A 24,875-nucleotide genomic window follows, 5' to 3' on the forward strand; every position below is an offset into this window, starting at 1 on the left:
ATCCACCTGCAGATCTCATCTTGATACTTAAGGCAATACTCTTCGCTGATTGCTTGATAGATTGCGCGAGCAATAAAACTACTTAATTTAATACCAAGTAATACATAATATATCACCCTGCTTCTTGAATAGGGATTATTACTGTAGGTGTTGGTTCGACTTAATTTGGTGAATTTATAGGATTTGCTTGGGATTTGCATTGGATTAGACGGTAAGATGACATTGTGCAGCACTTGGTTGGGTATTATTTTTCTTCTGAATGTTGTGTGTTTTACCAAACATATGCTTATTTTCACTGTGGTGTTGATAAATCACTTCAGCTTCCAGTCTAGAAAGATGTGTTCTTTTCTTTTCAATTTCAGCACCGCCAGAATACCTATTCCATTCTGATTCTGCCGAGTGTGACATCACATGTCTGATGATGTAGACATCAGGGCCCTGTTTCACTGGTGATAGCAGCACGCTGCTATTACACGTGTCAAATTGGGTTTCCATGGAAACATCAACAAACCATGACACCGTCAATCTGCGTGATGTCATCAAATATTGCTGCTAGCATCTTCACGGTCGTGCGATCAAACAAATGCATCTAACGCAATTCAACGAGACAGCAACTCTGTTCCAAACGCAGCTCACAGATTACACGGAACGTCATTAGTGTGACCTCATCACATTACGTCAGCTCGCGCAATTTGATAGTAGTGTGCTGCTATCACCGGTGAAACAGGGCCCTGATGGCAAAGTATTTTGTGAATCACCCCAGCAGAATATTTTGCTGGCCAGCAAAATGCAGCTACTGCCTTTCATCTGTGTGAATCATTTTTCACTGGAAAGCCACTTGAAAATACCATACTAATGTGTTTCTAAAATATTATGTAGGGTAGTAACTCACCAATTCATGCTATTGCACCTCCCGATACATCCCTGCCAGAAAAAAAAACGTGCCACAATTCAATTGTTTGGTGAGCCACATTGAGTAAGTAGCAAAACCATAGGGATCATGAAAATCTGTTATGCCATCCTGTGGCAGAATATTCTGCAGTGACAGCAAATGTTGGAAGCTCTGCTCACAGATGTCTACGACTCAACTGCCATGCGTCATGGATTAATATTCCATAATATCTTGTGCTGAAACAGGCCTCTCATTTTGGAGTCCTGTAGTTCAGGCATAGGGTGGAAGGCAGGCATAACCCAAAGTTATGTGGAAGAATAAAGTGTTTTTTTTACCATAATTTGTTTATTGCGGGTCTTTGTGGTATCCAATACATGACTGGCTTTTAAACCACAGTCATTCATATACAATATGCAACCGAGGTATAAGATAGGTAAAAGCATATTATAGTACACAAACATTGAAAAGGTTAAAACACGTAAAAAAAACATTGACACGCTAGCATGAAAAACTTGAGACGGTGGAGCTGAGAGGTCGGTGCGCAGTATGTAAGTGGGTGGCAGTCGCACATCGCCGACAGGCTACTTCACCGACATTAGAGACACTGTCACACGCTTTTTAAAATGACTGACTTTGTCGTTTCCGCGAACATTGTTATGCAGCCGGCTCCAGTTGCGCACAGCACGGACAGGCACGCACATCCTGGGCCCTGTTTCACCGGTGATAGCAGCATGCTGCTATCAAGCTGCTATCACACGTGTCAAATTGGGTTTACATGGAGACGTCAACAAGCCTATCTCTCCAACACTACCAGAAGTGTGACGTCAGCTCGCGAAATGGAATAGCAGCGTGCTGCTATCACCGGTGAAACAGGGCCCTGGTCGCTTCCAGGCGGCATCGGAACGTTTCTAGCTGTCCGGCGGTTGATGCTCGCGTGGTTCGCTGGGATACATCGGCTCTGTACGAGACCAGGGATTTCAGGCGCCGCGGTCCCTGATCCAGGTAGAATTGTGCGCATCAGTACAGAGTCACGATAATCGATCATCGCACTGAAGGACATCCACCCTAACTCACGTCTTGCGGTTGAGATGTGTCGATAAGCACAACATTCATTCTGGAGTTACATGAACCTTGCGTTCGACATCCGGAAAATGAGGGATAATTTTCCGGGACTATCGGTAATTATTTGGTATTGCAGGAACAATTGGTGCAATTAGTCACATTTTTGTATTGCTTGCTTTACGAATGGCTGCTTTACTCGTTGCCATGTTTGTTGTGCATGGTGTCAGCCTAAAACACCGAATGATCCTGGTGATTCCGGCACGGGCGGCAAATTATTCCTGATCGGTTGTCGAATGCACGCGAAAATTTAAACAAGTTGTGTGAGTGATATGTGAGTGCTATTGACCTAACCTAACCTAACCTTACCTAACCTAAACTATGTCCACTGTCCAGATCATTTTCCAGTCCATAATGTCTCAGGCAGCTTAAGTTAACTGCACTTGCACTCTTACAAAGCATCTGAAGGCTATTATTGAATAGAAAAGCACATCTCTAACGATTTTGTTCGTTACCTAATTATCAAACGAGTCTTCAGTCAGGGTTATATAGAGTCCAGCATAAGTTTTGTCCTTTACCTGTCTGTAACAACACCTCCAGTTCCTAATAATTTCAGCCCTAAGGGATAACAGTTGCTAAATGTGAAGATCAGGCATTCGCCCACCATGGCCCTGTTTCACAGCACGACACTTTAGTGCGCTAGGTACGCTATGCTGCGCTAAACTCTGACGCTACAACATTGAGAGCGTCCGAGTATATTGATGTTTCCGTGGAAATCCAATGCCGAGACACGCATAGCGCGCTTTAGCGTCTTGCCATGAAATAGGGCCCATGTCGACCATGACAGAAATCGCATTGAAAAAGGCGGCCGGGAAGAGGGGCCAGTTGGTGACAGAATTGGCCAAAGGGCTTACACGCAAGGGCTATCCCATCTCTAGACAGGACCGTGAGACTATTGGAAGAGCTCTCTGAGGCTCATTGACTACAAAAGCCTCCAGCGACTCAGTTCTGAGTCGACGCATGGTCGATGACAGGTCGACATGCGTGTTCATTCATGACGGCTTATCGCTCTGCCAAGGCCCAGCGGTGTTGCGAATCGAACCTGCCGGACTTCTGAAGGAAGAAGGTTTTAGCCAGCTACCATCCGGACCTAATGCTGATCGAGGAACTTTGGGCTATGGCTATCGTCCAGCAGGACCTGGACCAGCAGAAGCTGGCGGCCAGCCTCGGCGCCCTGCAGTTACAGCCTAAACAGGCATGGCCAGAAATCAAACCATCTGTGCTGCACAAGCTGCTAGTGAGAAATAAACTGAACATTAACAATAATCGGTGCCTTTTATATGGCAAGTTACAATGAACATTGAACATGATTGATAGGATAATATTTTGTCGCACCCTGTAGGTAGGTACCTATTTCCTTTCCAAGCCTATTTCAATGGCTCAGGTTCCGAAAGCATGGTTCTGAGTCTGGGGAAGCTGATTATTGTATGACGAAGAAGCATGCCTACCACTCGTTTCTCTCTGAAAAGCAAATGAGAGATAATTGATCGCTTAACCCTCGCCGGCACAGGCCATTTTGCGTCCTTCGACGGCACAAGGGGGGGGGGGGGGGGTTGGTACGACCCCCCTCGCGTTTGGCCCCTGATCGAGCTAGAGCTTCGCGGAAAAACGAGCGTGTTGCCCGTCACTAGAGGAAGCCGATGATATCCAATTTTAAGGTCTTAGGTCATAAGGTGACCTTCCAGGTCAGGTCAGTGACCCGAAAATCGGGAAAATCGGGACCTGTTAAAAAGTCGTTAAGTGTGGCTGCTATGGGGGTTTTCCGAGGTGCTGATCACGAATGTCGTGTTAGTTTTGATCAGAGATGATGTCTTTAAGCATTTAGACCAGGTCGGGTCAGGTCAGGTCAGGTCAACCGGTAGGGGTCGTGACGGGTATTCGTAATACGTGTCAACCGCCTCTGACAGCTTCGTAACATGTTACGAAGGCACCAAAACTACTTCGTAAATGTTCAAATGGATGTAAAATTCGAAATCAGCTCCAAAAACCAGCTTAGAAACATGTAAAACTCGAAAAAGTGAACCGAGGTCACCAAAGGTCAATGACCTGACCTGACCTGACCTGACCTGACCTTCAGGCATAGGCGTCGCCAGACATTTTTGGTTGGGGGGGGGGCAAAATCAAGTTTTGTGTTAAATCTTGTCTTTCCCCAGCCGTTACTCACTCGTTTTACATATCATTCGACGCGCAATGGTGCGAGGAATCCGATGGTGACAAAGTTTTCCTTCTAGCTATAGCATGTATTTTTATTTTACAAAAAAAAAAATGAAATTTCTGGACAAAAACGACCGGTAAAATTACAGTGACTGCCATTGCCGACGCACTGCAGAGGGCCCCTGTGCAGACTCTCGTCGCTCATGATCATTACCCAGAAAAAGGTGAAAAACGCTCCATTTGAATCGGATCACCCCGCTAAAACCTCCATTCACGCGTGCATGCCGAGGTTTTACGTGAAATGCATAGTGCTTATCCCAGCCGCCGATTGTAGCTATGAATTGGGCATTCGGCGGAGACTGAGAGTGAATGTCGGAAGTGTGAATCGGAAGTAATTCATCTTTGCTCCAGTGAGATGAAGTGTTTTGTTCACTCCAGTGTGAACAAAAAGTTTCTGGTTTTTCGAGTGAAGGCCGAAGGGAAGCGCTGCAAACGCGACCAAAAATATTTAACGGAACCAAAAAAAGTTACGCATGGCATAGCGGCAAGGGATCCCTTAGAGATAGGCTTGCGACTTCCAGGCCATTTCAGGCCACTCAGGGTCAGTGTGGACTCTCAGAAGCCTGCTTAGGATCCCGGAGATCGGCGTGGGTCACCCCAAATATTTACGTGTATGTGGTGCTTTAGGGCTTTCCGAGCCTAAGGTGGGCCCGAAAATCCCTTTAGGGCACACGAGCCCTCAGAAGCCAGTGTGGGCGGCGGGCGCTAAGAGACTAGGCCCAGGGTGAGCCTGGAGCCCTCGAATAACAGTGTGAACCGTCGGGGTCTGTGTCGAATCCTTAAGGACCCTACGTAGGTAGGGACATAAGAAACATGTGTTGCGGCCCTCAGAGGGACACGTGAGTTGTGACCCCTCAGATGCTGGGTTGGGATTAGTAAAGTCTGTCGCCTCAAAAGTCCGGCTGAACTATCAGAGGCCAGTTGAGGTTTTCAGAAATTTTCGAAGGCATCCTCAAAGATTCGTGTGGCCCTTCAGAGGTCTACGTATGTATAAGGCCCTCAAAGATCCTTGTATGGGCCCTCAGAGAACATGGACACCAGTGGGACTCTGAGAGGCCGGTTTGGGCCCTACGAAAGCTTCTTAGAGCTCAGTGGAGCTCCTTAGGAGTCTGTGTGAAAAGCAAGCTCATGAGCCCTGCGGCACTTGAACGGTACTTGTGCCTGTCGCAGACATTTGACGAGAGTTGAGAAAGGCCCCGAAGATTTTGTGTCACGCTTTGAACGAAAATTATGTGTCAGCACTCCGAAACTTATGAAAATCAGCAACAAAATGTAATAAAGAACCAACTAGGAACATGGAATGAATCATAGCATTGACATTTCCGAGTCTGGAGTCGGAGTCTTGAAGATTTTGGCGACTGCGACTCTGACTTTGGTTTGAACTGCACGCTCAACTGCACGCTAACAGAGTCTGACCTCACAGGCATTCTCAGAAAGGTACCCCCATTTTTTCCCGACTCCAAAATCTCATCGGATCTGTATCGATCTCAGGGGGCGCCCGGTCCGAGGTTGGGGGGGGCAAGCTGCCCCGCTTGCCCCCCCGTGGCGACGCTAATGCCTTCAGGTGACCTTGACATCCACCCTAATGCATGGGAGCAGCATCAAATCACACGTTTGAACGTTTGAAACCACGAAAAGCTTGCAAACGCGCGGCTAATGCGAGCCGACATACGCCGAATCGCGATTCCGGCCAAACATGGTCTCGGAAAGTAGGTCACAGGTCAAAGGTCATTTGGGTCAGGGTCATGAAATTTTCAGGGTAGGTGTGAAATTGATCAATGCGAGGGTACTGAAAGTTTCGTCGCGATCGGCCGCTTTTTACGCGAGTTATTCGCGAAAAACCTTAGGGGGGTTGCATCAACCCCCCCCCCTTGTGCCGGCGAGGGTTAACACTGTTTACCTATTTGGTAGACAAGCTGTTGCATATTACGCTGGTTTGTTTATCTTTTTCAGTCACCAAACGAGTTATTAAAATGGGAAATGCAAACAGTCTCAAACATCATTTAGAAAATGCTCAGAAGACCGGAGTGTGCGCTCTTCCAAAGAGGGGACTGAGTGAGGTAATGTTTAATCGTTTTACGTTTCAGTGCGATTATTTGTATATTGTGCCCATTAAGACAAAATATCACCAGGTCACCAGGTCATACAATCAGCTGATACGATTATGATGTCATCTAACTCATCAAGCTGTTTGATGTTCAGTGTCTTGAACTAGTTTCTTTTGAATTTTGGAGCGACGTTGATGACCTGCCGTATTCTAAATATGCTGTGTTAAAATGTACTGTCATTCTCTTTTGGTGTGCCACCAGGTCCCCGCAGATCTTCTGAAGGTGGCCGCCAGTCTGCGCACCTTGGATCTCTCGGAAAACAAACTCTCTTCTCTACCGAGTAGCATGCAGGCATTTCCACAACTGAAACATCTGAACTGTTCTCAAAACAAATTGAGTGAGTATCATCCATCGTGGTGCTATTTTCATTGCCAGGGTACATCAGTTGCAAAGGCTAGCTTTTGGTCATGCTTATGACTGATATTTAACCCGCGCCCCGCTGGGGGGCAGAATCTGCCCCCTCCCGTTTTTCGCCAATAACTTCTAAACGCGTTACGCCAGCGACGTCAAACTTTCAGTACCTTATCATACATCAATTTGACACGTTCCCTGAAAATTTGAGCGAAATCCGTCGGAAATTTTTTGAGAAATTGACGTTTTAGTGACGTCATGTTCGCCATTTTCGCCTCAAAAACGGCAAAATTTCAAACGCCGCTAACATCTTCATTTTTAAAGGAATCAAGACGTAACAAAAAAAAAGGTTATACGTGATTCTACTTTGTCTATCAAATGGCTATCTCTTTTTTTTTTCTTTTAAATATTTTTGGTGCCCGACTCGGGCTTTTTTGTCGTTAGTAGCACACATTCATACTGGGTTAGTACACTATATACACGGCAGTGGTACGAATCGTTTTCGGCACCCGCTACGCGGGACAGCCTTGACCGCACGCTTCCTGTCACATGCCCCAGTTGGCACCGCACTGGTGCGCACGCTGGGGCTATCCCGATTTCTCGGGCCCGGCAGGTCAGAGGGCTGCTCCGGGACATGAAGCGAGGCCGTGCCCTCGGGACATGTCTCCGGACCGAAGGATCTGTTTAAAGGCGGATCAGGCCCGTGTACCTGCGGCCGGGGGCGCTGGTTGGCACAGCGTTAATCCCCACGACCGAGCGAACACTCCCCAGTTACTACTTACTGCCATCTCCTGGGTGGGAGCCGGTCGAGGAAAACGCTGCCAGAGGTCAGCTTTGATCCAAGGACCTCCCACACCAAACGTGAACGCACTTGCCAACTGCGCCACAAGGGTGGTATCGAATGGCTATCTCCGTTTTTTGAAAATTTTGGATTTTGGCCCAATTTTTTTCTTCAAAAAAACTGACTTTTTTGGGAAAATAATTATAAAATCCAAAATTTTGAGTGTATTGAAAAAACCGGAATATATGTCAGAGAAGTGGTCTATGTGCACCTACATACCAATTTTTAGAAGAATCGGTTCAAAAATGTGGGAGTTATTAAAAATTTTATGACGTCACGACACACAAAATTTTTGAAAAATGATTTTTTTTGGAAGTTCTAGACCTCGTACGGAAACAAAAATAGCACCATTCGATTCGCCGTGAAAAACTGCATCAGATAGACACCTTTTTAGGCCTAAACAACCAACTTCAAAATTTGACCTCACTCGACCTGACCTTGACCTGACCTCGACCTGAAATTCATCCAGATGTGGTCCATATCACTTATTGAGTGTGCCTATTGAATTCTATGAGTAAAATGGCCCATAAAACATGTGTCGCACATGCCCTTTTCTATATTTTGTTTTTGGTGACCTGACCTGACCTGACCTGACCTTGACCTTGACCTTAGAATGGCATTGTATGCAACGAATATTGTCTTGGTAGTCTAAGAACACGTTTTGGGCAATCAGTCTCAGTCCATTCTTCGGCAACTACGGTGCAAGGCCGATACTGTAGAAACTTGCATTTTGTACCCTTGACCTGACCTTGACCTGACCTCTGACCTACTTAAGCAAAAAAATTTGGGCTCTTTAGATCCGCCTTGTTGAGAGCTTTCGATTGCCGTTTTCCCCGTCTTTCTACGACCATCGGTTCGGAAGTTAGACAGGGGGGGCAGAATCTGCCCCCCCCCCCCCCCAGCAGGGCGCGTATGGCTGAATAGCCCAGCGGGGCGCGGGTTAACGCACATATCAACAAAATGTAAGCAGAACCAATCTGTGTGTGGGGGATGGAGTTAAGATGCCAAATATTGGGAGTGGGGACCCCACACGGTGGGACGCGGTCCGCCTGACCCGCTGGCTGTTTGTGATCAGCCAACCGCAGGTCCTCTCCGCCAGGGGTCTCTGAGGTCGAACGGTGGAGGTTCTCGTGCTCGTGCTCTCGCCACCGCGTGTTGAGCGCTTTACCAACGGAGCTATTGGTCGAGCTTGTTTAGTGTGCTTCATTCATGTCGTTCTTTGCGTGTTTGCAGCTCAACTGCCCGACACCCTGGGAGCTTTGACCAAGCTGGAAACATTGCTGATGTCGTACAACAAGATCACCAAGCTGCCGGACGTGCTCAGCGCACTGAAAAATCTGAAAACAGTCAACCTCAGGTGCGTACTATGACATGTGTTTTGAAGGAATGGTGACGGCCAGAACAATTACAAGTGTGATCAGTTTCACCCCGCAACCAACATAAAAGGACGAAAGTTAAATCGTTAATGGCATCAGTATTCTTGTCTTTGGAACCCTGGCCACTGGCCATGCTGCGAACTCAGCCTCGTGGTTCGCACAGGTTCGGGTCGGTGTCTGCGTTGATATACGGTAACACACGTCATGCTGAACCCAGGTGAAAGCAGTCGCTGAAAGGTGCCTCGTATAATCAGCCACGGACGTATAACAAACAACAAACGTATAAACAAACTTTCGTTTTTACGGAGCGAGCGAAGCGAGCGTAGTCTTTCCTTAGATTAACGGAAATTTCTGAGTATGAGCGGCCGGCCGGCCGTGCGGACGCTTTTGCGAGGCTTATATCTCAGCAACCACTTGACCAATTTACATGCGGTAAATTTTGTAGGGTAGCTTCATTCCTTCTACCAAGTATTGGACTTTTCCCGATGCATGTGGGTGACCCCTTATGCACGTGCCACGTGCAAAACGAAGAGGTGTCAGTTTTTGTAATTGTTGCAATATCTCGGTAACTACTCGGCCGATTGCGCTGAAAGTTGGCATGTAGGTAGGCACCCACTAGGCACTGCATATCCATGTGCCAGAGTTGGGGTGCTGCTGCACGTGCGCACGTGCAGGGGTCGTTTCCAGATCTCGAGAACGGCTCGACCGGTTGCGCTCAAATTTGGTACACAGTTAGGGACCGGTTAGTAGGGTGCCGTGCAAAGGTCAGTCGGGACCCATTTTGCACGTGCGCACGTGCAGGGTGCCGCTTCCAGATCTCGAGAACGGCTGGGCCGATTGTGCTCAAATTTGGCACATCGCTAGAGACCGGTTAGTAGGGTGCCGTGCACAAGTCAGTTTGAGGTACCCCCTCGCAATTTCGCACGTGCAAGACCCACCCTCTCGCTCGCTCCGTTAGTCGCCCCAAAAAGCGTTAATCTGGTATGATATGCTGCGAAGTAATCGGACGAGTCATGTTTCATGAGTCATTCTTGTTAGGAAGCAAGCACCTGCTTTTGCAAGTATTTGCAAGAAGCAAGTAGGGGAGAGCGGGGCCAGTTGAACCACTTTTTATATATTGACATGCACAGCGAGATCTAGTTGTCCTATCGAAAAATGCACAATGCCATGAAAAAATATGCTCTTTTGGCTTTATTTTAAGATATGTAAAATTATGTTTCAAACATATTTTGCTGCCAAACGCATGCTTATAAAACAGCTCTACGCCCGTTTCAAATGACCCCGATGCGAGGGTCAATTGAACCAGCCCATGGGGTCAATTGCACCTATCCTTAACAATGGGATGTTTTCCTCTTTAAGGCCACTTTCTTAAGGAGATATTTTGCCCGGTTTACTTTTCCAAATGCTACATTCAATAGGTCGTTGGAAAGCTAAAAGCGCAAAGTTCCTCATAATAGGTGACATAAAGTACATAGACTATGGTAAAATGGGCGGATGAGAAAAATGAGAAATATCTCAGCCTATAGTGTGCTTTAGAGCAAAAGGCTGGAGAAAAAGGGGTCAAAAATTGAGCTCTATTAAACTACTATTTCAGTTTAAAAGCTCATTTCAAAGGTGGACTATTTCCTTTAGTGTTTACAGCCCCTGAACAATAACCATTGCAAAGGTCACCGGGGTCCATTGAAACGGCCTGTGGCCCTGTTTCAACTGAACCTCAGAGAAGCGTTCCAATTAACCCCATCCGCTCCCGCCATCTCGCACGCGCCGTAAAGCACATGTCAAACGAGCTGGAGGGACGGCATCATGCTGAATGAAGGGCCAAATAAGGTGTTATTCCGGAGTCAGGAGTTCTTCTTTCAGCAAACAAAGGTATATGAGATATCACAAAATATTCATAAGAACGATTTCTCCCAAACGCCCTTCAAAAACACAAAAACAAGTGTCAAATCGAAATTACCGTCCGTTTGCCGCCCAAACGCCGTTGACAAAGGAAGTGGTCGAGCGCGGATGCGCAGTGGTGTCGGCAACGCCATATGCTGCATACTGTTGAAAATAAAGCCATGTTTCTTCTGACCCCGTGTTTCAACTGGCCCCGCTCTCCCCTACTTGTATCTCGGCACCCACAGATGTTGGTGAACGAACCACGTGTTTCACTGTGTCTGTCACCGCAGATGTGGCGTTCAGTAGGTACTCAGTCTGACGTTACCGACAACCTGTCACGGTTTCAGTCACAACCAGCTGTCGGAGGTGCCCGGCTGTCTGCTGTCGCTGCCGCAGTTGGACGTGCTGGACCTCTCCAGCAACCTCATAACGAGCGTGCCGGCCTCGGCGGCGGCACTGCGCTGCTCCGAGCTCAACCTCAACGACAACCAGGTGCGCCACAGCCGGCCAGTGCGCCGGCTGGTAGGCCAGGCCACACACCCCGCATTGCTGTCTTTTCTCGGCATATACATAGTTTATACTAGTGGTGTCAATTTCAGAAAACGTGTGTCCAATATCTGTCCAATGTCCAACACTTACGTCGACTGTCCGTCCAAAATGCCCAAGCCAGCCATTTGTCCAAAGATGTCCGACACCTAAGTAATAGTTTACGCTCAACACTGATATTTAATTTGCTTTTAATGTACCGTTACCAGCTCAAAAGTGTTAATCATATCGAAAGCAGAGCTTTTTAATAGCAAATCAATGTTAAACATGATTAATTAATAAAAATGTTGAGGTGTAGCAAGCGATTGTCCAAAGATGTCCAAAGCCTGCTGTCTATGTCCAACCGAATTCCGAATTGGACATTGGACAAAATCGGAATTCCGAAGTTTCAAGTTCAGATTGACACCACTAGTTTATACCACACAGGTGTGCAGTGCGCACCACAAAAGCATACATACTGGGACGTATTCATTTTTCACTTGTTTTAGAAAAAAAGTAAACTTGAAACTTGAAACTTATTCATTCACAACGAGTCACAATGAGTAACACACTTAGCGTTTTATGACACGAAATTCTGCGTGAATTTCCCAACTTTTTTAGGTCAAGTCTTATTCTAGCTGAGATCCAAACACGCTGGTGTACATTTGTCACTCATGTTCATTTATCGGTCATTTTGCTGCGTTGTGCTCGTTTAGCAATAAACACATTGGAATGGCATGGAATCTGTGCGGCGGTACCGGCGGCATCTGCGATGGTACCTCACATAAATGCAGTGGTGCGTGTGGTCCATGAAGCGTTCCGGTGCGTGTGGTCCTGATGGCGTCTGTATTCGTATCCTGCTCCTTTCTTTCGAAGCCATCGGCCCTATCCTGCTCCATGTAGTCAATGCCTGTCTTTCCTTGTGTGACTATCCCGATTCTTGGAAGCACTCCCTTGTCCATCCCATTTTCAAGTCCGGTGATCCTGATCTGATCTCCAACTACCGTCCTATTTCGATCGTCCCAACCATAGCCAAAGTTGTCGAGCGCTTAGTGCACCGACAACCTTCCGCCTACATATGTGACAATCACCTCCTTTCTTCATCCCAACACGGTTTCCGTTCTCTCCACACCTCCAAAACCGCTCTGCTCTCTGTAACCAACCGCACTTTTTCCAACATGGACCGTGGTCTCATCTCCCTCCTCTGCCTTCTGGACCTCAGTAAATGCTTTGACGTCATTCCGCACTCACTGCTAATTTCCAAGGTCCAGCTCAATGGTATCCACCCGACCTGGTTTTCCTCCTACCTTACCGGCCATACTCAGTCTGTCTGCATCTCTTCTCCTTCCGGCAGCAGAGTGGTTTCGAAGCCCCTTCCTAACACCATGGGAGTCTTCCAAGGATCAGCCCTCGGTCCTCTGTTATTCACCATTTTTGCCAACGACCTCAGTCTGCACGCGCCGGGCGCTCATGTGACCCAGTACGCTGACGATACCCAAATCCTTATCTCCGATACCAAACAAAACCTCCTAACCTTATCCAACGCATGGAGTCTACCCTTACCTCCTTGGCATCGTGGTTCCATGCCCACGGACTTAACTCAACACATCCAAAACGGAAATCCTCCTCCTTGGCACCCGACAGAATACCAGAGATCTCCCTCCTGTCAGCGTACGGGTCGGTGGCGGAACCGTTCGGGAGAGCCCACATGTTAAAAACCTGGGTGTCATTTTTGACCGCCACCTTACGTGGGATGCCCATGTCAGTGACGTGGTGCGCAGATGTGTCGGCCTCCTGATCGGTCTCCGCCACCTGAGGAGCCTCCTCCCGCGGCGGACGCTCCTTGCAGTCGTGCAGGGGCTGGTCGTCTCGCGCGTGAGATATTGTCTGTCTGTATACGGGAACGGCTCCGCGGCTAACGACTTAAGACTGTTAAAGGTTGTGAACTTTGCCACCAGAGTACTAGCCGGTCTCCGCAGATACGATCATGTGTCTCGCGCGCGGGGCGACCTGGGCCTGCACACACCGCGCCAGATGTGTGACGCGCAGACTGCGATTGTGGCGCACAGAGTGCGTGCCCTGGGTGAGCCCGAGGAGCTCGCCTCACTGTTCGTTTCATTCGCTGATGCACGACAGTGCGATCGTTCTACCAGACAGGACCGGGACCTGCGTCCGCCAGCCACCAGAACAGCGGCCGGGCGGCGAGGTTTTGCCTACCGACCTGCATCGCTTTTAAACTCTTTACCTAATGATGTGACACGGCTCGAGCCATCGGCTTTTAAGCAGGTGGCAAAACGTATCTTTTATTTGGAGTGAGTGTGCGTGGGTTTGGTGTTATTAGTGTGTGTATGTGTGGGTGTGGGTGTGTTGCTGCGCCAGACGATTGCTATGTTGTGCCTTGTACCATTTTGACTCCCCCAACCGTTTTATTGATTGACAATGGACACGTAATAGCCACTCTGCTGTGGAGTGTCTGCTAAAGTGTATACATGGAATACATTGGTTTTTACATACTAGGGTTGACTATTAAATAATGGAAGTGCCCTTAGCATTGATAGGTTTTTGCACGTGCATGCAATTTTATAGTGCCAACACATGCGCCGATGTTTTTTCTTTCCACTGGTGAAGACCAGACGTCTTTAGCTACATTCTGCTCTGAGCTATCACCGTTTTTCCAAGAGACCACCTAAACCTGTGGCGCACCATAAAAAGGAGTCGCTCAATGACCAAAATCGTGCGACATCGCCAGGTTATCAGAGCTCAGCAGCTCATTGCCATATCTCACTGGCTCATATCTCATTGTCATATCGCATATGTCTACTGGCTATGCATATGACTATCGCCTACGATCATTTTCCCCACTTGGGCTCGCGCATTCGCCATGTGCACTCTCTTGGGTGTTCCCGGACGCTGCCTGTCCACGATGTCGGCACCCTGCCCCTTTTGAAATCGATGACACCACCATTATATCGTCTGTAGAGAGGCTACAGTCGCTCCACACACTTCCAAAAGAAATGTCCTATCTTGGCAGAACTTATTTCTACCATAAACTGACCTCAGAGGACCTCGCGCGGCGCTGGCACGCGCTTTTGTCCATTTCCAGGATCCTTGTTTATGGTGCGCCACAGGTTTAGGTGGTCTCTTGGAAAAACGGTGATAGCTCAGAGCGGAATGAAGCTAAAGACATCGGGTCTTCACCATTGGAAAGAAAAAACATTGGTGTATGTGATGACATGAAAGAAACGCGTGCATGTACAAAAACCTATCATTGCTAGGGGCACTTCCATTATTTAATAGTCAACCCTAGTACATTTTGCATGAATGTCTACGATTGTTTGACTTTCTATGGATGTCGCTGTCGTACATTGCGTCATTTTTGCTATTCTTTCAACATCACAACATTCTTTTTCAACTTCATATAGATATTTAGCATTGATCGAGCCTGTTACTTGGTATGCATTCCTACCATATCGTCCATATCTGTATGTGCCACAGCTTTGTTCTTGCATTGAATCCATACAAAAAAAGGCTATTATACCAGCAAAGCCCGGATACCTATTCAACGAAGTCATATCTTTGGTTTCAGATAAACCGCGTCTCCGCGGAGCTAGCCGACTGCGAGCGGCTGAAGATCCTCCGTCTGGAGAGCAACTGTCTGTCGCTGGACGAGTTTCCCGCGCGGCTGCTGGCCGACTCTCACGTCTCGCTGCTGGCGCTCGACGGTAACGTGTTCGAGGTGAAGCAGCTCGCCGAGCTGGACGGCTACGAGAAGGTGAGCACGGGCTGAGAGCAGCGGCTGCTGACGACCTTTGGTGGGCGTGTGAGGGTGGCGGGTGCCCTCTGGGGCCGGGAGAGTGCGTAGTTTCGTCGGCTGGCGGTCGGGAGGGAGCGGGGCTGACGTCTGGGGGGGGGGGGGGCGGAACTAGTTCCCGCTGATCATTGCTGGTATGTGTCTCACGATGACTGAAGCAGTGTCACCCCACGGGCAGTTAGCCCACCCAAATCCCCTCTCGGGATGTATCTACCAGTCAGCCTCATCTCACTGCCTCTGGACAGAGTGGGGTTCCGGGACCGCCGGACCGCTGCCAGGCGGCCCGCCCCCCCCCCTCTCTCTCTCTCTCTCTCTCTCTCTCTCTCTCTCTCTCTCTCTCCTCTCTCTCTCCTCTCTCTCCTATCTCTCCCCTCTCTCTCTCTCTGTCTCCCTCTCTCCCTCTCTCTGTATCTTTCTCTTTCTCTTTGTCTTTCTCTTTCCCTCCATCGCTCCCTCCCTCGCTCCCTCTGTGGGCACAGTCCGGTCAGCTGCAGCTGTCTGTTCCCGCTGCTCTGCCGAACCGGCCGCGCCGATACCGCCCCCCCCCCCCCCCATCACCACCACCACCACCAAAGCCCCCGGAGTCGGGAGGCTGTGATAGCGTCCCAGCTGAGATTGGAGGAAAGCTTCATTACACAATATACAATTAATGTTTACGTAAGATGAAGCCAAATAATATGAAAAGGGAGAGACATTGCACATTTACCTTTGAAAACCGGCTTCGTGGAAGCCTATTTGTAATAAATGCAATATCATGTTAATCGACAAATCAAAGACACTTTCCTGATGTTTTGGTTGGCTAATTACAGACCACCTTGAACCTAAAAGTTACACCCCACCAGCTGTCCGTTTGAGGCCTCATCTTCTTATTTTCCCGGTATATTGTAACATAACTTTTCCTCTAAATCAGACCTTTGTGTAAGCATGGATGAAGCGGTACCTAATCCGTGTTGTAAGTATTGCGAGGTGTAGAAATAATCGAAAAAAAACATATTTTCTCCCTTATTTCCTGTCCTATATTTCTGCCGACATCGTGTTTCTGGCACGGATTGGTGCCCTCGCCTGTGTGGCGTGGGGAACCCTGCGGACAGGGCACCAGTGTGCTCGTGGCTTTCCTCGTGTTCCGCCGCACGTTTTGCTGCAGCCCTCTTCCCGGATGTGTTGCGTCATGTGGCCTGACAGCCCCAAATGATGCGACTTTTTCCCGATCAGTGAAAGATTGGAAGATATCGTAATAAATCAAATTTTATTGAGAACCCAAGTCACTAGACCAGATCCATCAAAAGTTTTGTGTTGAAACTCTACGAAACATGCCATATTCCTTCCAAAAATAAGGCATGTGCTGGAAGACAAAAAAAAAAACTGTGTAAAAATGAACAGAATCTCAGAAATAAAAGTACCGAAGGCCACAACACGCCGAGTTTATAGACTTGATTTAGTTCCGATGGTGTAGAGCAAAGCGCTTGGGGAGGAGAGGGATTTCCCCTGGAACTATTGGTTCAGTTCAGGGATTCATTGCCGTTGGTAATCCCGCCAGTCGGTTTAACCCAGTGCCGAACCGCTTACCGGCAATTAGGGGCCCGGTTCGCCGTGCCGCATTTAACCGGCGGAGGCCAGGTATTGTACCGCCGACGATACAATGGATACAGCGGAAACGCTGACTGGCTCTGTACAATACATGTCATTGTCATGCCGCGTGGGACGGTATACATGGTTGGGGGGGGGGGGGGGTCAGCCCGGCTCCAGAGCGAGTCACCGGCGATGGCAGTCACGGGCGACTCAGCGCTGCCGCCCACGTAGACGCGAGCATTGAACGATGGCAGTAATTGAATGACCGGTGTTAGCTGGACGACTGGCTGTCGGTACCGACTCTCTTGGACTGAAGGGGTGGAGGACTCCCGTGAACCGAAGGAGTGGAAGACTCCGTGGACTGGAAGGGCGGATGACTATCCGCCGGTGACTGATAGTTAGCTGGGGCATTGTCACCTCACGGAAAGTCTTGTAACCGTGGACCTACTACTGAGAACTGTTGTTGATTGTAACATTGTCATCGTACCCATATGTACATGCGCACATTTTTTATCATTATGGACGTGCTTTTTTATGTGTCATTTGATAGCCTTGAGATTACGTGATGCTGTGTCAAAATCACGTGCGGAGTTATGCGGATGGTGCGTCATACGCGATGTGGAAACCACATCTCTGAGATTCTGGTCGCACTTGCCCGCTGCTCCTCCAGCGGAGACAAACCACAAGGTTTTACCGTAAGAATAACGGTCACGGCCCAACACTGGTGCGTATGAGCACTGAGCACTGAGCAGTCGGCAGATCGTATCCTCTGGCATCAACATCCCGTGTTATTCAGAAAGGTAGTGATATATCGGTATTATCACGGATCACGTAACGGATCGGCAACTCCCCCCCGCGACCTGTCTCCCCTGCCACCTGGTGGGCATTTAGGTGAACTATCTTCACTAAGGACGCGGCCGGCCTCGTGCGTGTTGAGGGCGTCGTGTCGGAGCTAATTAAGTGATTTTTCTGCGGAACGTGGTTTCTCAGCTAGCTCAGAAGATATCTATGGTATAAATGAGAATGGCAAGAATCGTTAGAGACAGGTTAAGTATTTGAGATTGTATCCTTTGTCATGAAAATCGTTGTTTTCATACCCACGTGGGCGACCTAGCGTCCATTGCGAAATTGGTAATTTTCCGATCGTTGTCATCTCTTACATATATTTCATGAGTATATTTTTGATAAATATTCATCTCGCGTCGAAGACGCGTCGAATAAACTATAGGTTGACCTTGAAAGGTCATTTTGAAAATTTTACGTCAGGTCAAGGTCATGACCTGACCGGAAAAGGTCAGGTCGACTTTCGACTGCATATCAGTCGATCCGTATCGTCGAGCACGAGCTGAACACATCTGACGTGTCTTCACCGCTCTAGCACGTCTCTATCAAGTTATAGTAAAAAAATCTGCTGGTGAAGTGGTGACCGTTTTCATGTCACTGTTTACAAGTAACCCGATGTTTGAGGGTGTTAAGAATGACCCGCCCAGACCAAATGAGACGACTTTCAATTTTCTCTTATTGACTTATTATTAGTATTATATATATTATTATATATAGATATAGAGAGAGTATTGAGTATTGAGTATGAGGCAATATATTGGGTGCAAAATGACCTAACCTGGCTCTAAGCCACATATATCTTGAGATGTAACACGTGCCTAAACCAGCCTCGGGGCCAAAGCTATAGTCACTGTTTAGCGGCACGCTGCTACCCAGTACCTCACAATTCACATCATCAGGTATGGGTGCCTCCGTTCCTATGGAAACGTAAGCAAACTTCACAATGTTACCAACGTCTTTATGGAAACCCGCTAAGTGTCGATACCTTGTAGCGGCGGGAAGGGTCGTATCGTGAAACAGGGGCCGAGATCCACCTATAGTCACGTTAATGGCCAGCTCGTTGGATTTGCTCCGATGTTATCTACTCCAACTGGTAGCCGGTGACCGTCTAGATAGGAACAGGGGATGAACTCGTACTATGGGCAGACGGATGAGGAAAGGTCTTCGTGCACGGCCAAAAACGACGTTAAAGTTGCGAGGACGTGCTTCTTGCTCATACAACTGAAGCATAGCTAGAAACATTTGGATCATTATGCATGCTCCAGCTGATTAGGGAATAAAGTATGTAACATTTCCATGCTATGGTAACATTCCAGCTGTTAGAGAGACTCTGTAATTTAATCCGTTCACAACCTTTGTTTGTTTTTGTTTTGTTGGGTTAGGCCCTTTCGGTCAATGGAGACCATTGCAGAGCCGGAAGGATCATAGGAATTGGGGGAAACATTGGTCTGGACAGGCACCCTAGAGAGTCACCGGGGCTGAGCCCGTTCGAATGGACAGGCCGACCCACTCTCTGCACCCGGCTCCGGGTGTGCTCCCTTGAGAGCAGTGGTGCGCTACAAGGGAGCAGCCCGCATGAGATAAAGTTGCCTGTCCAGCCCGGATCGAGAGCTGCTGCGTGGAGAAGAAGGATTTGAACTTGATCTGAACATCCTGAGGATGGAAACGACGGACGGGTGTTGCGTTCACACCCGTTTCCCCGTGCCTTTTAACACTGGTTGCGGCGGGCGGCCGGCTTCCCTCCTTAGTGAAGATATCCGCGCCGCTAGATGGCAGCCCGCTCCGCGGGTACACCAATAACAATGGGAAGCGGGGAGAGTTGCCAATCCGTTAGGTGATCCGTGGTATTATGGAGCCATCGGCGGATTGGTGGGATTATTATTAACGTTCCTTTTTTTAGCTATCCAGGGCAGTGATGACTAATGAGCTTCATATAATAATGTTTTTTTTGAATTTTAACTAGATTTTTCAATCCTAGTTTGAAGCAAGTAACGATATTTTTACACTCTTTTTTTGTTTTGGGGCATATTATGAAACCATTCTCCCCATCTGCATTGTCTCTCTGCCGTTCTAACGAAGCGGCCGACACCTTTAGCTATAACTAGGTCGGTCGACAACGGTCGGCCAGCAGTGACCCATAGTTGCGAATTGGCGACACTGATGGAAATTGTTGCATAGCAATGACAAACTGCTTATGATAACGCCACCGCCATCGAATCATGGCTTGTCCTCAGATGACATCATATTAAGCGACACCACAGAACGCAGCCTGCTGTTGGTCACTGGTTATGGACTCACTCCTACGTGGGCGTCTGATATCATCCAAATCGGTGCCGTCCTAGAAGCCATCACTCCACGGCAGATTCTAAGCACTGATTTGTCTGCGCGGAAATCGGAAAGGTGTGTACCGGACGTCCCTCGGCGCCCGGTGACGTGGCGCCGGTGACGTCACAGTCGGTCGGTGACGTCATCTGTGTTCCGCCGAGCTCTCCGAGTTAGACGGCAGGGCGCCGCGCCGGTCCGGTTCGGTTCGGTTATAGTCCGGGTGCGTCACTGGGGCGTGGAATACTGGACTTCCGCCGCTGCGACGGCTGGTTTATTCAATGAAATCAGCCCAATCCCCCCTTATCCTCTCATTCCGCGATGTCGAAATAGTCTCAATAGGGCCTAACTCAGAGGCAGTAGTAAATCTTATTGAAATGTCTACCTAGTATGACGGTCTGAGAACTGGGTAATCATTAGTCTAGTCAATTTTTGATTGTGCTTTGCCCAGCCGTCTCTCGCTGATGCGTTTCTCCTGCTATCGGCTATTACAGCTGCGTGGTATTATTCTACCCAGCTGTCGTTATTTGTGCCGCTGTTGACTTGTCGTCAGCCACGGCCACGATAGAGCCGTCGACAGGCGGTACTCGGCTGTCACCAGTCAGTGAGCGGTCACCGTTCAGTGGCTTCCGCCGGTCAGTGCTGGTCGCCGGACCCCGGTCAGTAGCCGGTCGCTGGTCTGTGTAGGATAGCCGTCCAGTACCGCTGCAGCTGGTCCCAGCTCGGAACCGGTCCGGTTGTTCTGCAGGAGTTGTTCTGCAGAAACCCCGAGTCATGGGGGGGGGGGGGGGGGTAAGGCACGGCCGGTACGGGCTCCCAGAGCAAATCGGTTGACCAGTTTTATCCAAGATTACAGTTTTATCTGCATAGTTAGATACCTACGATTCGTCCGAGTTGCGCCAGCATGTCGTTGCGCGCTTTGGCTTTGGCTAATATTTTGAATTCGCGATGTCCAATAATTTCGCCTCAGTGCAGTGCTCCGTCCGTGGTCCGCCGATGGGTAAAGTTGAAGCTAGCTCACTTTGTACTGGACATTTCTGTGCAGCCTTGGCTAACCGCACGGATTGAGCCCACTGCGCTGTTAGCGATTCCGCAATCACTCGATATTGGTCCATGGGCATGCTGAGGGTACGTCTTGCCTTTGAGGGGCCGCCGCATCGGTGAACCGCATTCGTATCATGTGATTTATGCACATTGGAATGCAGTGTCCCAGAACCGTGAAAAATGCTGCTTTATGTGGCGTATGATTGTCGTCAGATAAGTCAAACTTGTGATGGATATTTTTGTCCTGGTTCCGTGCGCTTTGCCTATCCTATTCTGTTCTTCCTGCCCTGAGTAATGCCCCCAACAATTACGAAGTTGTTCGTGTTATTTCTTTGTGATTCATATCTTCCTATGTAAGCGCTTTACACTCAACCAATGGTGAAATCACTATGTCTAGATCATTCCTTGTGGCAACTACAGCGTATCCTAACTAAGAGTTTAAGACAAAAATGATTATCGAAATGAATCAAATATCACGATGAGCAATGTCCCGTCGGTAGTTGGGAAGGTTTGGTGTGACGCCATCAGTGGGTGGTTTGGTGGTGACGCCATCAGTGGGTGGTTTGGTGGTGACGCCATCAATGCAGTGGGCGGTTTGGTGGTGACGGACACCAGTCACCACCCAGTGGCGCCAGTGGCGCCCACATAACCTGGAGGAGCATATCCAGCGCGTAGCTGGTCTAGTCCATAGTTCGGTGCTGGCCTGGTGTGGTCTTTATATCGAAACTGAATAGGTCTACAAAACATGCACCGTTGGTCCTGAGGAATCTGCTACGCTGCACTATACAGGGTGTCCCATAAGTTCGTTCTCACCTTATATTTGCATGTAAAACAGAGTACATTGCGTTTTAATATATTTATGACCCGTCAATGTGCTCCTCAGTTCATGGGCAAACACATGAATACATGCTGCGGTATGCCAGCCGGCATGTTTGGCAGCATAGCAGGCTCGAAGTTAGCCCAGACTGACTTACCATTCGCCGTGAGCTCCTGGAGGCTGGAACAGCGCTTCGCTTCGACAAGCCACGATTTCAGTATCCCCAACGTATTTTCATGAAATTTGGATCTGATAAGTTGCCTGACATGTGATCTTGCGACAGACGCCTGTCACACTCTCCTGGCACCGCTTTTGAGCTTTCCTTGACCTGCTCACCGATGCAGTGTCTCGCTTGAAGATGGGTCTACGACCTCCCGGATGCCATTTTCTCCTCCAAAAATGTGTTCATATTTGCGGTTTGAGTTAAGCTAGAACGCTGAGATTCCTTCCAGATCTTCTTGGAGAAGCATTCTGCGTCCCAAAACTGTTTTTGGAGTACCAACCGCATCCTGGTCAGCGTCTGGACGCCTATAACCCCACAATACCGTGATCTTGGCCTTTTGCACAGGAAAAAAGCGGGACAAAACGAAGGCCTTCTCTTTCGCCTTTATGGGGCTGTTTTAAGATTTGGACGAGTGTTTCATCTCGAACATGGACTAGGTAGTCCAGACGACCACATTGATGTCATCGGCCCTCCAATTTTTTAGCCTCAGGCATAACGAAACACATGTTTAGCCATTTTAAGACATTTTCGACTGTTTTTAGTCCTCCGGTAAGTCTAAAGCTTAAGTCACCCTGAGTTATGTACCCCGAAAAATATTCTTAGACAGCTGATAATCTATCCTGAAAAGTCAGCTTATCAACTTTCAAACGTTTTAACCTTTTTGATGGCCACTTTGACGCCAGACAGTTTTGGCCACATGGCTCACTCCTGAGGCCTGACTGGAAAGAGGATAAACTTGCAGTGATTGACTCCCGACAAATCATCGGCGTCACTTGTTGACTGCGCGTACAGTTAGCGACAGACATTGGCTACAGACTGGTGGGCTTCAATCACCCTCAATCGTCACGAATGGTCATGTGCTGACTAAATACCGAGACGTACCCGTATCGGAGACCTCTATGTTGCGGCGTTAGCCACCTCTGCAGGAAGTGGACTTTCTAGCAAAAACTATTTTGTCTAGAGAAATTAGTTACTGTGGCGCATATTGTTACCAGCCTTGGCAACCACACAAGTTCAGTTACGAACCAATTTTAGCGTGCCTTTAAGCAGGAGAGCCTCTAAACGTAAAATTTAGGTGAGAACGAACTTATGGGACACCCTGTACTTGATAACTTTCCGGCATGCCGCTTATTAGTGCTGGCCACTGGACACTGTGATCATTTTCACTTTTGGAAGTTGTGTTCGTCTATTTTTTCGCGTGGGTGTCATTACCTTAGTGGAACTCTGCTGCTATTTGTTGCTATGTAAAGGGGATCGTATCTCACACCAGCTCAGCTATGTGTTGCGATACCCCTACAGATACAGATGTACTAATCGTGGCCACGCATTGCACCAGTAGCCCAGTGCGTCAGAGTCAGAGGAGCATGATGGCACTGATTAGACCGCCGTCACGCCGCCCACGGACCAGTGACCTAACCGCCCCACCAGTCCGTAGCACATGATCAGACAGCTCTGGATTTCCACCGCACTGGGATGTGAGTGGGCCCACCGCACACGCAGTGGGCCCACTCGCCGCGTGACTTCAGTGACCACCTCTGACATTATTTGCACAGGACTTGTCACCGGCTCATTGTTCTCTGGAGGCGTTACCGGATGTGGAGCCAATCACATCTCAGTGCGGTGGAAATTCAGAGCTGCCTGACCATGCGCAACTTTCTGGTGGGGTGGTTAGGCCACTGGCCGTGGGCGGCGTGCAGGCGGTCTAATCAGTGCCCTCATGCCGCGTGACGCGGCTCCAGAGGTGTGCGTTATCGGCGCCAAAGTCCACTCCTCTGCGCTGTAATTTGGGCGCGTCACTTCCGCACAGCAGACGTGCTCAGCATCCCGATCACGTCCGGCTGCCGGCGTACGGTCCTGTCCGGCCCAGGCTGGTTCCTCCGCCACGAGCGCGCGGGCACGTGGCTTATCGCTTCAGCTGGGTCTTACCTGTGTGTGTGTATGGGGGGGGGGGGATGTGTCATCGTATTCACAAAACCTCTGATGTAAGGACATGATACCATCCCTTTCGCGCCGCTTCCTTGGCCGTCTCGAGCTTACATGCACAAAAACCTTGCATTTAGTGTCCCATTGAAAATTCCAATTCGATACGGCATTACTGGCCCATGCGACTTAACTCGTTTGCTGACCGGCCGCTGCACTTTGAGTCACACTTTCACCTATTTTTTCTTTTGTTTCAGTACATGGAGAGGTATACTGCCACGAAGAAGAAGATGTTCTAAGTGTTTCCTGCGCGCCCTATCACCTCAGCAGTCCCGCCCAAGAGTCGATGTTGCATCGGTTCAACTCGGATCGGTATGTGTTCAACGTATGCTAGCAACAGTCCTGCAATATCGGCTTTTCTCGGGTCTATTATATCTCGCCTGCTTTATGAAAGCTACGTTCGTCATCACACTTCCCAAGAACTGCTACGAGCGTGTCATATTTTTGTAACTGCGCTATCGCGATGGTGGATGATTATACAGTCTAGTCCGGAATATTCGGCACAGTGGCTGCTACGAAGCTGCTTTAAGAATGAGAAGTAAATGCTGCAACATCGAACATTGTTTAAAAAGCATCCTATTTCGCATGTAAAAACGAAAGCTCTTCTAGACTTCTTATTGTTCATTTTTTTCCTGCATACAGGGTGTTTCACTAGATGTGTCAAAAAGTAAAACGCTCTAATGAATTTAGTATTCTGCAATTACTATTTAATGATTAATGACCGCTTATCTCTCGATAACACACACGTGGTTGGTCCGGTGGTGGTAGAACTGTTTATTTTTCTGCTCGGCTCACAGACATTTAAACATAGGGTGACACTTGGGCTCTTTAAGGGGGGTTCACATGTTTCAGTCCTTTAGGTAATGAACAACTAACGAAGTATGAACACTACATCCCTCTTCTTCTTCTTAGAGGGATATCAGTCCATCAGAAAGTCTTTCTGCCATTTGAGCTTCTCC

At 48.6% G+C, this 24,875-nt stretch overlaps 1 protein-coding gene across 3 annotated transcripts; it reads left to right on the forward strand.

Moving 5' to 3' along the window:
• The first annotated feature begins 38 nt into the window (after positions 1-38).
• LOC122372796 (leucine-rich repeat-containing protein 57-like) lies at positions 39-24,474 on the forward strand. 3 transcript variants are annotated; one of them, XM_043350407.1, is made up of 7 exons: positions 39-211; positions 6,179-6,285; positions 6,535-6,670; positions 8,759-8,882; positions 11,130-11,274; positions 14,894-15,079; positions 24,114-24,474. In XM_043350407.1, exons 2-7 carry the CDS (start codon positions 6,199-6,201, stop codon positions 24,153-24,155), a joined length of 720 nt encoding a protein of 239 aa, XP_043206342.1. In that variant the 5' UTR covers positions 39-211; positions 6,179-6,198; the 3' UTR covers positions 24,156-24,474. The 3 variants fall into 3 exon arrangements, with proteins under 3 accessions (XP_043206342.1, XP_043206326.1, XP_043206334.1); XM_043350391.1 differs by lacking the exon at positions 39-211 and adding an exon at positions 998-1,053; XM_043350399.1 differs by lacking the exon at positions 39-211 and adding an exon at positions 5,903-5,934.
• Positions 24,475-24,875: the final 401 nt, after the last annotated feature.

This window comes from Amphibalanus amphitrite, unplaced genomic scaffold, assembly GCF_019059575.1.
Source record: "Amphibalanus amphitrite isolate SeventyFive unplaced genomic scaffold, NRLGWU_Aamphi_draft 000037F_arrow, whole genome shotgun sequence".
Taxonomy (NCBI): Eukaryota; Metazoa; Arthropoda; class Thecostraca; order Balanomorpha; family Balanidae; genus Amphibalanus; species Amphibalanus amphitrite.